Below are 16,705 nucleotides of genomic sequence, written 5' to 3' on the forward strand. Positions count from 1 at the left end.
TGTGTGTTCTTCCCATGTGGCAGCAGTTTTCAGGCAAATATAGCAGTGATAGCTGCTGGTAAGTTTATGGCTGCAGATAGTTTACAGCTGTGAACTACAGTGACTCAAGAGGCAGTTCACACTGCTTTTTGTATTTTCTTTGCAAGAAAGCCACCACAATTGTGCAGCTGCTATTATGGTTTCTGCTCCAGAGGAAAAACAATTTGTTAAGGTTTTACTAGTGTTGGTTCACTTAGACCGCATATTTAGAGGGGATTTCCCAAAGTATTTGCAAAGTATGTTGCTACCAGAGATTGCATAATAGTCAAACACAGTTAAATTCAGCAGACCTTTGTCTTATTAATTTGTGTGGTTACTGAGGATGTACTGTTTTTATTCCACAGATCCAGTTTTCGGCCTAATTCAAATGGCATACCTTTACCAGACAGTGTTGTCATTAACAATTCAGTGGTTCAGACATTAATCTTCTATTCCTACATATTTTCTTTCAGCCTAATCCTGTTAAAAGTCCAGTTGATCTCCTTGCATCTCATAGTTACTGTAAGCTACCAATCAATACTGTAGTAAAATGTAAAATAATCCTTATCTCCTCCATTTCAGAGTTAATTCCTCCATTTCCTGGTTTGGAAAACATCACTGGCCAGCTACGATCTGGCAGCATTATAGCAATCCTTTGTGATCATTTCCCCTGACTGATGTCTGGTATCTCAAAGTCTGTGTTGGTGAGTTGATGCTTCAGGAGCACAAAAGCCCTCCTCTGACAGCTTCAGTAGAATTCCTTCTTTTCACCAAGCCATATTTTTTTTCAGTGAGCCCTGACATCTTTGGTTATGGTCAGATGTTCCTTAAGTCCGTATCTGCGCATTAAGAAAATCTAGCAGTATAAATTTGGTTCAGTTGTGATCACATGCCTACATTTCTCTTACATTAACCTGAGCACACAATACAAGCTTTGTACCAGCAAATTTGCAGGCTTGCTGCCTAATATCCCAGAGTACTTTGCAATTCTCCACCGTGCTGTGAGATGCCATCCCAGCTAGGAATGTCTGTGAGCAACTTTTCTGAGGATTTGTCTTCTTTTTCCAAAATTAGATGTCTCTTTCTAATTGAAAGTATTGCTAAAAAGAGATGTTGCTGCCAAAAGGCATCTCATACCTTGATACTACCACAGGAGTGTTTACTTTATAGTCTCTTTCTTTCCACTTACTGGATGCCATTTTCAGGCCATGATACAGATTACTTCCAAGTAGCTGTTCAGTATCAAAATTTGCAGTTGAATTTCTTTCAGATTCCTCCTGGGAACAGCATTATGTGGATTGCTTAAAGGAAAAGAGAATGCAGACAGAAAAGTTAAGAGGACTTGCCCAATTTTCTAGGTCATTTTTCAGATCCTGTATGAATTGCAGCTGAAGAATTTCCGTTCCACACGGTTTCTGGATGGGAGCGATACAAGGCCTAGTGGCACAAGTCAGGCAGCAAAGATGAGAAGAACATCAGCAGGGGTGCTTCACAATGGGAAAGGTAATGCTTTGGATATCTGTAACAAATTCATCCACTATTTGTCAAGTTAGCTCACCAGCATGAATCCTGCTTTTCCACTGCCTATTAGGGTTAAACAGTTGAAAGCTAGCACCATGATTTGGAATGTGGCATCTGCCTGAGGCTTTACAGAGTGTTCAATCCATTCTACTTTCAGTTGACAGATCTAGAGAATGACATACTGAGTTTTGCTCAACTCCTACCCTCCTCTATTGCACAGGGTTACTGGGAGAAAAAATCAATGGACTTACAATTTTGTTGTTACTAGCCAATCTTGAATGCACCTCATGCCTTTTTTCATAAAGTCATTACTAGTATCCTAAATCATTGTTTTCATTGTAGTTTTCCTGCCAGGAAGGACACTTCACAGAGTGAGTCTGCACACAGCCTCCATATCAGAATCTCATTTTATTGCTGTGTCGTGCACTAAATTTCTGAGTGTGAGGGGGAGCAGATGGCTGAAACCTGGGAGTGGGAAGCTGAGATAGAATCACTGCCTGCTATGGCTTGTTCATTTGCCCGTGGGAATCAGGAGGGCCAAATTCAGAGGGACGCACTGAGGGATGCTGACAGAATTATGTAAAATACTTCACTGCTTTCTGCTTACGTATAGTATACATGTTCTTGTTGATTTGAAAGCAATAACCTTTTGCATTGTTTCTCTTGCTCCTGGTCTGTACTTTCCGTAGCTCCTATTGCCTGCTCCTCGACAGTTCATACTCTGATGTTTCATTACCTGAAAATCACTCTTCCAACAATCCATCCTTCATTAGGTACACTAGCTTCCCATCTCTTCAAGAAAGCCAATGGAAACATATATGTTAAACAAAGAAAAATAATCAGATTTTGTTGTCAAAAAAGGCAGTTCAAATAATGGAGAACACAATACTGAAAAAGGCTAGCTTTTTACTGGGATCAGTCATGTAAAACTACTTACGGATATGTAGAACTTTGCAGTAGTAATGTGAGGGGGGAAAAATGGAGTAGGGAGGGGTGTGAGCATTTGCATCCCACCCAGAATGCTGCGTGGCTGGCATGCTGCATGCATGCCTTATCAAGGGACGATTTCGAGAGATTACAGTGTGATATGTGTTCCTGGATGGGATGTTGTGAGAAATGAGCCAGAAGGACGCAAAGCACAGAGTTTGAAGGAAGCTGCATTTGGTTCAAAGTAGCAGAGGAAGTCATTTCACGTGTAGCTCTAAATGCCACCATTCCATGGTGCGTTCTTGTGGTTTGCTCAGTCTTCATCTCCGTCAGCTCCTGCCTCTCCTTTGCAGCCCCTTTGAAAGTTCCAACAAGGCACCTGAGCCTGTCTAGCTCATTTAGTTTATCCCTTCCAATTTTAGGACTGTATAAGTTTGCCAGGGATCAGTCACTATGAGACTCTCTTCCCAATTCTACCAGTTCCCCTAAGCATTTTCCACCCATTTAGCAACAACAGAATGCTTAGTTTTACCCACAGGCAAGAAAATAGAAGCGTTAAGCATTTCTGCCTCAGCTTGACCATAGGGACCTTTCTCTCCACTACTTATGAGTTGCCATTGCTCTCTTGTTTCAGCCAGGACAAATATGGTAAGCTGTATCTGATTTGGGGATTTTGGATCTCAGCTCCATTTTCTAGAACAATGACTAACCCTAGGTGTTAGGTATGGAGGGGCACACAGGTAGGCAAGGCTTTTAATGGTGTTGGGAAGTTGTCTCTGCTTGCTTCTGGGATTGCTCATTCCTGAGATTTTTTTCTGTGGTGGCCTGGCTTTGTGTCTGTGCCTCTGTTCACTTGCAGTACTGCCATGATTTAGTCTGGCACTAACACAAGAGAAAGGGCTGAAACAAGGGTAAGGAGAGGCAACACTGTGTGGCATGGCCAGACAGAGGCAGCCGGCCTGCTGCCCCCTGGGGAGCGGCCATCATGGCCAGGGCCAGACCTGCAATGGGCACGGGCACCTGGGCTGTGTGTTATGGACGTGGCTTTGCACGCCAAGGGTTGCTGCTGGCTGTGCAAGAGTGCCAGCTGGTGCTGTGCCTGATGCTGGCAAGAGTGACGTGGGCTTGGCACACGATGCTAGGAAAAAGTGCTCAGAAGAAAATAAATGGCATCCCTACAGCAGTGAAAGAAGGCATGAGCTCCTCGAGGGGGCAGAGGTGACGAGCACAGCCAAGGCTGTCCCTTCAGGTGCGCCCTATCACATCGCAGGAGGTTTTTGTGCTACGGGAGGTACAGAGCTGGGAGAACTTGCAGCACCTATCCAGCCCTCGTTTCTCAATGCAATTGCAGCTTGATCCACGTTGGCCTGAGGCAAGTAATCCGGCCTGGATTACAAGATTTTCTTCCCAGTGAGATCCCCGCTGCATTATGGAATGCTATCGCTGTCCCCAGGGCAGGACTTGCTCCTGACCCTCGCACGGCAGCGCGGCATTGCCGCCCTACGGCTGCGTGGGGGTACCCAACGGGCTGGCGTCGGAAACCACCGTCCCAAGTTTTCCTTTCTGCGTTCCACAGCTTCTAAGGACGTTATTGCAAGGGAATAAGCTGCAGAGAAGCCTTCTGAGTCACGAGCGTCCAAAAAAGCTTTGAGCGACGACTCGCACCGCAAATTCCCTCTCTCTCCCGGGAGGTGAAAAGTACACCAGAAGCGGCACCGCTTCCGACCACGCGAGCAGCCGGGGGGGCGGCGGGGCCGGGCGGGGCAGTGAGGGGCGGCGCGGAGGGCGGGAGCCGGGAGCCACTCGGCACCGCCCCGGCCCTCCGCCGCCGCCGGGAGCCGGCAGATCCGGGTCTCGTGGCGGCTGACGTGTGAGCCGGCCCCAAGCAGCGGGGCCGAGCCGCGGGGCCGCCTCAGCGAGTCCGCCCGCCCCGTCCGCGCAGCGCCCCGCGGACCTCTCTCCCTCCGCAGCCCCGCGACGGCGGCCGGAGCACGGTGAGCGGGGGGGGGGGGGCGCCGCGGCCGCGGGGGTTGAGGGAGGGCCGCGGCCGGGCACGGCCGGGCGGGTCTCCGCAGACAGCCCGCTCCCCGGCCGTCCCTCCGTCCTGCGAGCGCGGAGCGGCCTGAGCCGCGGCCCGGGCGGCCCCGGTAACCCGGAGGCCGGTGGACTCCGGGACCGTCCCCGCTGCCGGGCGCCTCGCTGGGTGCCGGCCCGCCGAACGGGCAGCGCTCGCCCTTCGCGGGCGTTCTGCTGCGCGGCTGATGGGGTTCGCTCGGCTGTTTTCGGTTACTGGCGTTGTCAGCGCGAAGTCGCACGCTTGTGGCTTTTTAGAGGATCTTTTGAGGTGATACTTCAGCCAGAGGTTCTGTTTTGCTGTCTGTAAAGGAGCTGGGAGTGACACGCTGACGGGGTGTGCGCTTCCCTTGCCGAAAAGCAGGCTGAGGGGAGAAAGCGGACGGCGTCCTGTAAAACCGAGCCTCCAAATGACGGCGTCACGCCGCCGTTAACTTCGTACAGGCAGCGCTCCGGGCGGGAGCCCTCGCCCTTGTGCCCCCGGGCCGGTTGGTAGCGGGCTGCAGCGGGGCAGAGCGTTGCTGGCCTTGGCGCCGCGGGGAACGCCGTGGCGGTGTCCCCCTGGCTGTCCCAGCGCCGCTGCCGGCTGTCCTGCCCAGGCTCAGCCTCTGCCCTCCCCGAGAGCTCGGGCCTCGGCGTGTGACCTGCCCCAGGATCGGCAAACACCTGCTCTCCTGGCCCGCGGTCAGGGCTGCCTTTAGATTGTATGCTTAGTGGTGTAGGGAGTGTTTGCGTTGTGCGCTGGTAAACATCCTTGTCTTGAGAAGTCATGAAAACTCATTGTGGTTTTTAAGCATAAGGGCATCCAACTTTTTAAATGTTAACGTGCCCACTGGGCAAGTCGCCTATCTGCAGTGAGCCTCGCTGGGTCACTTGTAAGAAGTCTTTCATGCTCCGCTCTTACAGTGCTGCTGGCCTCTCCTTCTCTTACTTTGAAAAACAAACATCAGAAAGAAAATCCTTAGTCTCATTTTGATTTTGTTTTTTAGCTGATTTTTTCCTGTCTGTAGCAACAGAGAATAACGTCCCTGATTGTTCCATCTCATTCTTCGTATCCTTATGACCTGTCCGGATGAAAGAAGTCAAACTGTTGTCGTTATTGGTTTTTTTAAGAGGTGACCCTGTGGTTGGCAGGGTAGCTCAAAACAATAGAAGCAGCTGGCAGAAAATAGTGGCTGTAACGGTTGGCAGCACAGCAGTCCCTTCAGTGCTGAGCACGATTCCTCCTGGTGTCACTGGGGTAGGTGAATCTGAGCTCTGGCTCTTGTTGCCCCTTTCTGTAAAACGTGAGATCTGCCTTTCTTGCCTAACCCCAGCATAGCACAGACTTCTGTGTTTTGATTGGGTTGAGATCATTTTGCATAAGGCACAATAGTGGTGTGAGGGCTTTGCTGGATGTGCTGTTGGCCCTCGCACAGAGTACAGGGCCACGTGCATCCCTGACAAGCAGGAAAGATCCTGACCCGCTCAGGGCCGTAAGCAAAAAGGGTCCACTTCCAAACTGAGACTGTAGCAGGAGCCTTTCCGTTGTCCTGGTTGGATCACGTTTTAGCCTAGCTGGCTACAAAAATAGATGTTATGAATGTGGTTCTGGGGGGTTTTGTATGTTGTTATTGTTGTGGCACTTTTGCAGCATGTTACTGAAGTCACGCCTTTAGTCTGCTAAATCCCAAGTGCATGACGCAGTCATTTGTGCTGCATTCTGCAGTCCACGTTCTTCCTTCCTTCTAAAAGAAGTGAACAAAAATAGACTTGTCGTTAGAGAAGTCAACTACAGAAGACAATTTAAAGTTACGCTGTAGTTTTAATTCCTCCGTAATTATCCAGTCTGCTTTCAAAAGCTTAATATCTGAGTTTAGAGAAAGTTGGTTTCAAACTGACTTCTTGTTTCGCTATTAACCTATTGTTTTCTGCTTTCATATATTTAGACTTAAGAATTAGTGATGTGTGAATGTTATTTGCATAACAGATGTGTAATAAAACAAAGTCTGTTTTGTATTTCAGAATTTTCCCACCTAGATATTTTAGGTATTTGACATACGCTCCTAAGGGCCAAATTTTGTCTCAGCTGAGTTTGTCATAGCACAGTCTTTGCAGAAATTCAGGCCGGTGCAGTGGAAGTAGCAAAAGCTTTCTATTCTTTATAAGCGTGTATGAATGGAGGTGTCTGGTGCTCTGATAACACCGAGGATGAAATCCTTACTCTGTATGTTTTGAACATTTATCAGGTTTCTTTTCACAACAGATGTAGAAATATTTTGGCAGATGCACTTAGGCATAGACAAATTGATGTCATCTGCCCATATTCTGCTTGGGAAGCAAATTAGAGAGCCCGTGAGCCTGTTTTGCATACTCTTCTACACTATCACGCTTGATGTCAAGCATTCTTTCTGTTCTGACTTCCTGGATTTGATTTATTAATACATGAAGACCCTATCTGGTTGTTAATGAGGCACCTGCAAGATGCCGAGGAGTGCTTCTTGGAAGATTCAAGCGCGTCCAAATCCCCTCTGAGTGCAGTAGAAGCTGAGAAAGCTTTCTAAGGTTATATACCACACAGCCACATCTTGCACTGCATGTTCAGGTTAAAAAAACAAACAAACAAAACACAAAACAAAACAGAAAAAAGAACAGTTTTCCCAGAATAGCTCCTTCAGCTTGCAGGCTTTGACTCACCGACAGCTAGCTTCCCGAGTTCCCAAGGAACCTTAATTGAAGAAAAACTCAACTCCTCGTTATATAGGAATACAGTCATGCATACGAGGAGGATTAGGCTGTGTTAGTCTTCTTTCTGCTGGACTTTGACAGTGGTACAGTGAATGTTCGTGGCCCTCTTTGCACTGGCATTGGCAGGGGCAGGGAGAAGCTCCCTAGCAGTGATTGATACAGCCTTTTATGAGAGATCTGAAGATGCTCAGGAAGCAGCCCCTGGCATGATTGAGTGGTTGTACATTTGCATGGTTGTTAATTGAACAAATATGCTTCAGAGGCTTTAGTTAAAGTATCGAGCTGGTATTTTTAGAGATAATGGAACAAATTAGGCCCATTTGGGTAGGAACGGATAGAGTTACACTTGATAAAAGTTTTCCTCATTAAGATTAATTCTGATTCTTCGGCAGCTCTGCATGCATTAAAACTCATGGCTTTCTAGAGCTAAATATAGTTTAATTCTTACTTTACAAAGCTGATAGACAAATGTCACATCCAAAGCACTGAGCTCTCCTAGAGAAGAAACGATTTTATCAAAAGAAACAGAAAAGCTGTACAAAAATGTAGCCCGAGCCATTAATATGAGAGAAGCGGTTGCAGTGTTTTGTTTGTCAAATTGTTGTCAAATGCACACCCATAGTAACAGACCTTTGGTCGTCTTTTGTTCATCGGTATATCTTCATGTATGTCTTGTTTAATCATATTTTTAGTAAGGCAGTATTATTAGAGAACTTGATAAAGTACTCTGTGTCAGTTTTCGTGTGTAAAAAGTTGGTAAAAGGGGGGAAAAAAACCCAACTTTGAATGAAATGACGTGAAGATGTGAAGAGAAGTTTGGTGTCAGCTCTTCAGACGGTTGGTAACCAGTTGTGAAGCAAAGCTTCCCACTGGGAGTAGCACGGCTTCAACGAGAATGCTTCTGCCAGCGGTTGCAGCATGGTTAGGGGCTCACCACCTTCATATTCCTTTACATAGACTTCTGTTGGGACACAGAAGTCGTTGGATGCTTCGCTTTCAAGTTTGTATGTAGAGCGGTTGTGTCCAAAGGTTGAAAAATACCTTCTTTCCTGGAGGAAGACATTGGAGACGAAGATTCTATGATTTTATGGTTGTGATATACGTTTTTCAAAGCAACTAATCGCAATCTCATCAAATAGTGCCGTGGATTTTCCTTATGTAAATTAACAGATGGAAAAATCTGTTCCTTGTAGGTGCGGGGTAGACATGTATCATTTGCATAGCGCTTTCCTTTGGATGATGTAGACTGGGCAGTGAGTCTGCTGAATGGGTATTGTTTGGAGTTAGAATTTGGATCTTCTGTTAGCTAAACATATGTAAATAACCAAGCCCAGAAATACTGTTAATTATAACAGATTCCCTCTGGTATAAGTGCTCGTTAAAAGGCTCTATTTTATAAAGCTCAAATGGTTTGTTTCAGGTATGTAGAAAACCTGATTCAACTTCTGTGTAAGGCAAAGACAGGCATCCGCTAACTGCAGATAAAATTTGATCTGGCCTAGAGGGGATGGGAGTAGGGCTGCCAGGGAATAGGGCTGCTTTCATCTGAAAATTGAAAATCCTGCTATCTTTCTCAGCATGCTGCTACCCTGCTAAATCTGTTTTCTCAGTGGCAAGTTATTAGAAACATATGTCATCCCTGGAGAAAAAAACATAATGAAAATATTCCAGAGAATTTCAGTATAATTTTTGTGTTTGTGTGGGATAGGAGTAATATTAAGGAATAGTGCGTTTCTACAGTTCTGAGGAGTTAGTAAGGTGCTTTATAATCTAAATAATTACACTCTTAAGAAGCAACTCTCAGAGAACTTAATCTCTTCTGCTTTAGGGCTGCACTTTCTGCCTCAGTGCGGAGGAAACACTGTCATTTTTATTTGTTTTCATTACATTTTTTGTAGAGGAGCGGATAAGAGAATTTTTTAATCTTTATTTTTTCAAAGAGATGACACATCTAAAAAAATCTCTATTACTGAGCATCCGAAAAGAATTACGTCAAATGAATGAGTTGTCTCAGGCCATCCGAGCTGCCGTGGCTGTCTGGGTGCCTGTGGCAGTTCTGAATGAAGTCTCAGCTCAACTTTTCTCTTTGACAGACTCAGCAAAGTCCCATCAGCTTACAGGTCCCACGGGCTCAGAGCCTGTGTGGGAGCAGCTGCCACAGCTCAGCTGCTGCGTGGTGGCTTTGTTACACCGCAGTGATTTATTTGCTCAGGAAGTGGCGCCTTGAGCCTTGCTGGAGGAGTTCTACGTTTGCATCCACGTTGAGCTCTTAAGTTGCTTGGGAATATTTGAATACATTAATCAGAATCTCAATTCGTAAACATTGGAACGAGAGCAGGGATGTTTTATGAATAGGTTGCATAGCTTGTTAGAGGAACGTGTTCCATATACCCGTTCTTGCTTCCCTGCAGAAGTCTGCTCCCTGGAATGCCAGTCCCCTTCCGTGCGTGGCCGTGTGTTTAGATGGGGCCTGCCTGTGAGCAGCAGTGCCAGCTGCCAGTCTTGCCTCACATGGCACAGGGCAGCAGTGCTCTCTGTGGGGCTGCGGGTTCGGCACTCGTGCAGCCCCAGTGCTGAATTTAGGAGACTGAGGAATGAGAGGAGGAATGTCAGCAGAAGCTGCGGATAGTCTGCAGTGCTGGAGAAATGAACCAAAAGCAGGAAAGTAAGCACATTTGCCTTGGAGCCGGATCTTCCAGCTACCACTTGAGTGAAGAATCCCACTGAAGCCAGTAGGAGTTCTTAACCTTACAGAGAACCACAGGAGAGGACTCCCGATTTGCTCTGTTAACTGGTTAAATGGTTAAATGTAATAGCTTAGTAAGTTTAGAGGATTGCTCACCTTTTTGCATTAGCAGTGATTAAGTTTCCTTTAGTCATTCAGTGTAACAGGAATAATTTCTTTGTCCTAGACCATTGTCACAGTTTCTACTTCAGAAATAAATACTTCAGAAGTGAAGCTGAGGCATTTACTTAGCAGAAGCAGAGTGTTATTCTTGGACAACGTTCTGGGCCACTGACACTGTCTCTTAATTAGCCTTCGTGTTGCAAAAAACTTCTTTCAGAAAAATGTCATCATTTTAACAAAAGGCTGACCGAATGCTGACAGCTGGAGTTTGGCAATAACGTTCTGCATCAAATATTAGTAAATGAATTCTAAAATAGCTGGACTGCTTTTTTGGTCCGTGACTGGATGTGCGTAATTAGCTCCTTTTCAAGTGTTTTACCCAGAAGAAATGTGAGGCCACATGCATAGGAATAAGTAAATAGCTTTTAAAATCTTGATGCGTCTTGTTTAGCTTCCCCAGGGGGGGAGGGGTTGGTTTTGCTCACTGACCACAGCCCTGAAGTCTGAAATCTCCCTCCCTCCGGATAATGGGGACTGGCCATGAAAAGGACAGTGGGGTCCAGTACTGCAGCAGTGGGGTTTGAATGTGTGAGTTCTTTGTCTCTGAGCCTTGTGCTTGACACTGCATAGCTTCAATTAAACCAAATGCAGCATCTATGCCATCTTCTGCAGCTCCCTAGTGTGCTGTTCTGCATTGAGCTGAGGCACCTGGGCACGCTGTTAGCCTTGGTCAGCCTTGTGTCATGGCCACAAGCAGGAAGCTTGCTGCCAGCTTTGTGTGAGATGCTGCCATCCTTGAAGCAGCGTGAGCTTTGCACGTTCCTCATTGAGAAAAGAACCGTGATGTTTCTCTGTGAGAGGGCTTTGTCCTTATCATAAGCATCTAAGTTCTTGTGTTCTTTCTTTGCTGTTGTTAGTGCCAGTACTGCTGACTGTCACCAGAACAATTCTTTTCCTGACCTACTCAGAACAAGTCCCAATGAATACATCACAGGTGGTCTAACAATACTCCCTACGTGATTGTTGCACAGTGGTGGACCCACGGGGATGAGGGATGCACCAGTGCTGCAGCAGTCCTGTGAGGCCACTGGGAAACCATCACAGAATCATAGAATATCTCAAGTTGAAAGGGACCCATAGGGAGTGCAACTCCTGTCTCCACGCAAAATTCAACCCCTATATCTGAGAGCGTTGTCTAAATGCTTCTTGAGGTCCAGCAGTTTGCAGCCATGGCCACTGCCCTGGGGAGCCCGATCCATGCCCAGCCATCCTCTGGTGAAGAACCTTTTCCTGACATCCAGCCTGAACCTCCTATCAGTAGGATGCTCAGCATTCGCTCCTCAGTTCTGAGTCTGCCCCTGCTCAGGGGCCCTTTCTCTGATCTGAGCGCATCACTGTATCATCCTTCAGTAGCTGGGTTGGCATTTCCGAGTTTCTTTGGGTTTGCTTCTACTTTAAACAAGTTGTTTCATAGTAAATTAGCATTTGTAAGAAGCGCCAGATGGATGGCACTGGAAAATTACTTCCTAATTTATTTAAATGCCAAATCATTTATGAGACAGTAGGAAAGTTACCCGCTGGTATGCCTGGAGCAGGACGTGTTTGAGTGAGCAGTTCCTCCGGGGGGCTCCCGCTGGCCTTGGTGTCTCTGTTGGAACCAACCAGACCAGCACCAGCTGTGTGCACCATTCTTTTCCATGAGGAGAGGAACTGGCTTGGCTTAGTCTGCCTTGAAAAGTTCATCTTGGATCTCATTAATTATCCTGAGAAAATTTGCAGCACAAATATATATTTGCCAACTCATTACGCTACGGCTGGAAGTCCAGGGAGACACGTTGATGCTTTCAAGTACAAAATCAGCTTCATTCCTCCTGCCCCCTGGAATTGAAAGGAAAGAGACTGAAGAGAATTGCTTCTGAAGAGTGTTGCTGTGTCTAGGAACCCTCTCTGGGTATTGTATTGGCTGACAAAATCATTGCAGCTCCTTTCACTAGAGGAGCTAAATGGATGATCTGTTCTGGCACAGTTAGTTGCAGAAAGCTGTAATTGAAGCCACACGTTACAGTGGCAGCCCCCACACTGACATCCTGCTGTTGTGCTGCTGTGCCCATGCAGCCAGCTGGTTCTCTTTTGTCCTGAAAACTCAGTTTAATGCCCAGGAGTAGACCTGGTAGAAAAAGATCATCAGTAGCTCTGTAGGGATCCATAACCTTCCAGGGCCGCTATATCGTGGTCCACTGAAGTCAGTGGGAGTGCCACTATTTGCTTCAGTAAAAGTGGAGTCATGACCGTGGAAGAGATGATGGGACAGAGCTTTCCTTGTGCTGTTAATGAAAGGGCTTTATAAAAATATAAAAGTATCATAATATAATATTATATTAACCATTACAAAAATAGCCAAATGGAGTGTTGCAGTGCTTCAGACTTAAGTTCTGTCATGGAATATTTATTTGAACTATTTAAATTGTAGTGATAGAGGAGAACAGATCACTGGAATGTTTTAATTAGTATCAATTTGTATACAAATTCCTTTTACAGAACCTATTTTTAGCCTTCTGTGAACTACGGAAGTCGCTTTGTAAAGGAAATCTCCTTGGGAGTCCTCGGACTCATTTCTGCCAGTCCTATAACCCCAACAGTTCAATGCTGGTGGCTGAGGGGCACAGACCAATTTGTTCTGGTTTGTTAGTGGAATGTCCTCTCTGTTGCACGAGGAATATCTAGCCATGGGCTGCTAGCAGAATTGCATTGGTTTATTTTAAAGCCCTGAATACGTTCTTGTTTTCTACCTGTGTCTCTAGTTCCTTTTCTGATGTTTCTTCCCTATTCAAATACAAACGCTTTTGTTTTCTTATGCTGTCCTAGCTTTATCCTGTGTTTAGTTATTTGCTTCCTTTGCTTTTTTAATAGCTCGGTTATCGTTTCTGCCTTGTTCCTCCTTTATATTGCCCTGGTGATAGGAAATGTGCTGTATTTCTGGTGGTAGTAATAGGGAAGCTAGAAATTCCACCAAGTTGTGTGAAGGTGAAATCAGCCATGTCCTGATCTTCAGTTTGTTTATTTAAGAGAGAAACCCCCCAAATCCGTGTCTGTTGTTTTTTTCCACTCTGTGCTCTAATGCAATTTGAAGAGAAACTTGATGCAGAAATCAGTGGATAAAATTCCCTGCCCTTTCTTACACACAAGAAGTTGTACAGCCGGAGTAATGGGAAGTCAAATAACAGATAAGTGAGTTGATCGTAGGTAGTTCACCAGAAGGCTAACAGAGAACATAGGATCTATGGGAGGGTGGATGTGCATGTACAAATATCGGAAGAAGATGGCAATCAACAGGGAAAAGTACAATTTAACAAGCACAGAGAAGAGTTTAGCTTGTATTTGCTGGGCTTGAATGTGTAGACTTCTCTGTTGGTTGGCCACTAAGAAGCAATATTTCAGTATTGCCCTGCTGGAGATACCTTTCTGTATTATTTTGCTGTACGCCCACTTGATGTTGAACTGGGCTTCATGTAACCAGGCGGGGCTGGATGAGCCCAGTCCCTATGAGAGGCAGGGTTAGAAACAGGTTTTGGAGTAACCTCTTGTACGAGAGGCTGAACCACTGTGCCTTGGCATGCCTGGCTATGGGACAAGTGAGGTGCTTCTGTGTGCTTATGGTACCCAGGGGACAGAGTGGCCAGCAGAAGGAAGAGCCCTAGAAAAGCAGTGATCGGGAGTGTGCTGTGAAGAAAACAACTGCAGAAAGCATAAGAGGCTGTAGGGATCGTGGATACCAAGATGGCTTAGGTGCATGTGAGAAGGCAAATCCTTCCTATGGAAACACAGATCCTTTAGGAGAACGTGGAAAAGAATGGGTGAGAGGGTTTCTGCCTGTGACAGTGAGATAACAATGAATGTTTTACCTTTCAGTGAGTGAATTGTTCTGGCTTTGTGTGTTACTTCTGCTCATTTTAGCCCTTCATCATTGTTCAGAATGCCTGCAGAGCCTCAACACGTCGTGCTTTTTTCTGCATTTTTGTTTCAATTTTTGGACATATTTTCATTTCTTCTGCTATACTTTGCTAAAACCGAACCCAGCAACAAAATTAACTGTCTGGCTTGGTAGAAGTGTTTGACAATTGTGCTTTGAGTTGTTGCAGTTGTCTGTAAAACAGCAACAATGAGCTGAGTAGAGGGAATCCTGTTTCTCCTTAAAGTAAAGCGGAAGGATTCTGTTACCTGTCTGCTGCATGGAGGTATTTTGCTCCCAATGACTTCTAGCCTTCAATTTAGCAGCACAGCAAAAATAGTGCTCGGCAGAGGAAATCTTCAGTCATTCTTTTGTATTGTGTGATTTTCAGAGTGCTTGGATCCAGGAAAGATAGGAGTTAATGAGCATAAAGCTTTGATACGAAGATGCCAGGTTTGATCTGTGACAAATCTGCAGCAGCTCTGAGTATGTGTTGTGTACAGCGAGGTGTTCCTTCAAATACTGCGATGGTGTTTTTATACACTCCTTTTTACCACGAAAGAGAGTTCACCAACACCCGTACCTCGATGATCTCATTAATCAGTGTAGAACTGGAGTCATGTTGGAGAGCATCCACATGAAGAATGGACAAGATGTCTTGTTGGCTGTCATGCTGAAACAGGAATTTTGTTTTGTAATGGTGAGGGTGGAGAGAGGTGGAGTATGACTTCTGTCTCCCAGAGCTCACCAGCTGCGTGCTGTTTGCTCAGGAGATGTGTTGCTGAATTGGGAAACAATGTATAGTCATTACAATAATTTAAAGTACAGAAGAGTCTCCAGGTACAAAAAAAAAAAGAAGTACCAACAACGCACAACAATTAGATTGTATCTATAAAGATTGTTTTTTTGATATTAGGATGTATAAAATGTGCTGCTGTAGGGCATGGGTTGGGAAAGATGGCAGGAGAAAAACGATTTACAATAATTATACAGCTGGGGAGACTCCCATGATTTAAAACGTTGTGTAGAAATATTTTTCGTTATGGCTTCATTGCCTACAATTTCAGATAGAAGGTGATGGGGGGCTTCTAACATGAGCTATTTCTGTCTTAATCCATCAGAGACCATTCTCCACTTTGCTCCTGAGTTACAGTCATCCTGGCACTGACTCCAGGATTTTAATTTCACTACTTCTGCTTATGATTGCCTCTGTGGGCCTCTTTACACTGAAAGTTGTATTGATTCTTTCATGGTACTTCACATTTATCTGCATTTACTGATTCTCTCTTTTTTTTGTGTGTGTTTTCTGTCGGGTTGCTTAGTCTAGGGGCCATAGTACGTATCTTCTCAGTTGTTACCAGTGAGAGCTTTGCTGTATTTACCAAACAAATCTTCCAAATGTTCGTGAGCCCAGTATTAAACTCTGTGTAACCAATAATGGAGTGAAAGTAAAATACAATCATTTTAAGTAGGGTAAAAGTTACCCTCCTGGTCAGAGTGCTTGCCTGTGCTTGGTGTCGTAGCCTTAAATTCCAAGAAAACCAAGGCTGTGACCAGCAGGAAAACATACAAAAAATAAAAGAGGGTTTATTTTGCTTTATGTGATAGATTGTATGTAAAAGCTGTATTTGCAGAAGGTGGAGAGCTAGCGTGACTCACAGCGAAGAGGTCAGAGCTGGGCAGAGCGAGCTAGCAGCTGACGTGGGATGGGACAACACTGGAGACAGGCAGGAAGCGCACTGCCGTTCTGCAACAGGATTTCGGTATGAGTGGGCTGCCTGAGTGCACGCTGCGGAACCAAGGAATCCTGCTCAAGGATAGGTAAAAAAGTCTCTTATTACCAAATCTCATGCAGGGTCACGAAACATGAATAAACTTAGATCTAATTACAGAGCTTAGTTGATACGCGGTACTTCGTGCATTCAAAGCGTTTTACAAATAAGACGGTTATTAAGCCAGTAAGGTTTTAATGAGGAACGTAGTCAGGAGTGTCATTTTAGAAGTGAAAATCATCATGTAGTGTGGAGTGTTTCTTTATATCTGGACAGCTGAGTATAAAATGTTTCCTCTAGTTCTTCATCAGAGGAAAAATAGTGTTTTTCTCACAATAGATGGCCTACCCTCAGTCCTTTGCCACTAGGAGTTTGTTATGGGCTTGGAGGAGAGAAGGACAAAGAATGATTCCTTTAAGTGTCACTTGAAGGTGAGAAAGCTCGTAAGGGAGATTATGTTGGAAATCTTGGAAGGCATTCTACTTGGTGACATGTGTTCTGCTTTATTTTAGCTCATTAAGGTAATTTGTCATGTACAGCTCAGGTGCCTTGAGGTAAATTCCTCGTAGCACACTTCTACTTAAATTTGTGATGTTACATGACAGATTTCTTTTCCCCACTTATTGTCTAATCTTTCTCAGTTTATACTCTACAAAGAATGCTACCTTGGTTTCATTGGTGGAGTTTCTTATTTGATGTTTCGATTTCTCCTAGTTGTATACAGATTATCACCCCTGTTCTCTTAATTGTTGTGCCATTACTATGTGTTACTGACACCCAAATTCTTCCAAGTGGGAATTAAATATTGTTTTGCAACTTTCGTGGTTCAAGCACCTTATTTTAGATGTCAGCATCATGTCCAGAAAAAAC

The 16,705-nt window shown here is 45.2% G+C and overlaps 1 protein-coding gene across 6 annotated transcripts in view; it reads left to right on the top strand.

Annotated features, from left to right (window-relative positions):
* The window catches only part of SMIM14 (small integral membrane protein 14), a 48,556-nt gene that overhangs the window by 5,001 nt on the left and 26,850 nt on the right, over positions 1–16,705 (top strand). For 2 of the 6 annotated variants that reach the window (XM_040699022.2, NM_001302165.2), the window contains exon 1: positions 4,300–4,460. Coding sequence is in view for 2 of the 6 variants with exons in the window: in XM_046940188.1 (XP_046796144.1) it covers positions 1,513–1,521 (9 nt within the window). In the remaining 4 variants the exon portion in view is untranslated. Of the gene's footprint in view, positions 1–600; positions 723–1,376; positions 1,522–4,299; positions 4,461–15,761; positions 15,885–16,705 lie in introns of those variants that run through there. The other 4 variants (XM_040699023.2, XM_025149694.3, XM_046940188.1 and 1 more) reach the window with 3 other exon arrangements.

Source organism: Gallus gallus, chromosome 4 (assembly GCF_016699485.2).
Source record: "Gallus gallus isolate bGalGal1 chromosome 4, bGalGal1.mat.broiler.GRCg7b, whole genome shotgun sequence".
Taxonomy (NCBI): Eukaryota; Metazoa; Chordata; class Aves; order Galliformes; family Phasianidae; genus Gallus; species Gallus gallus.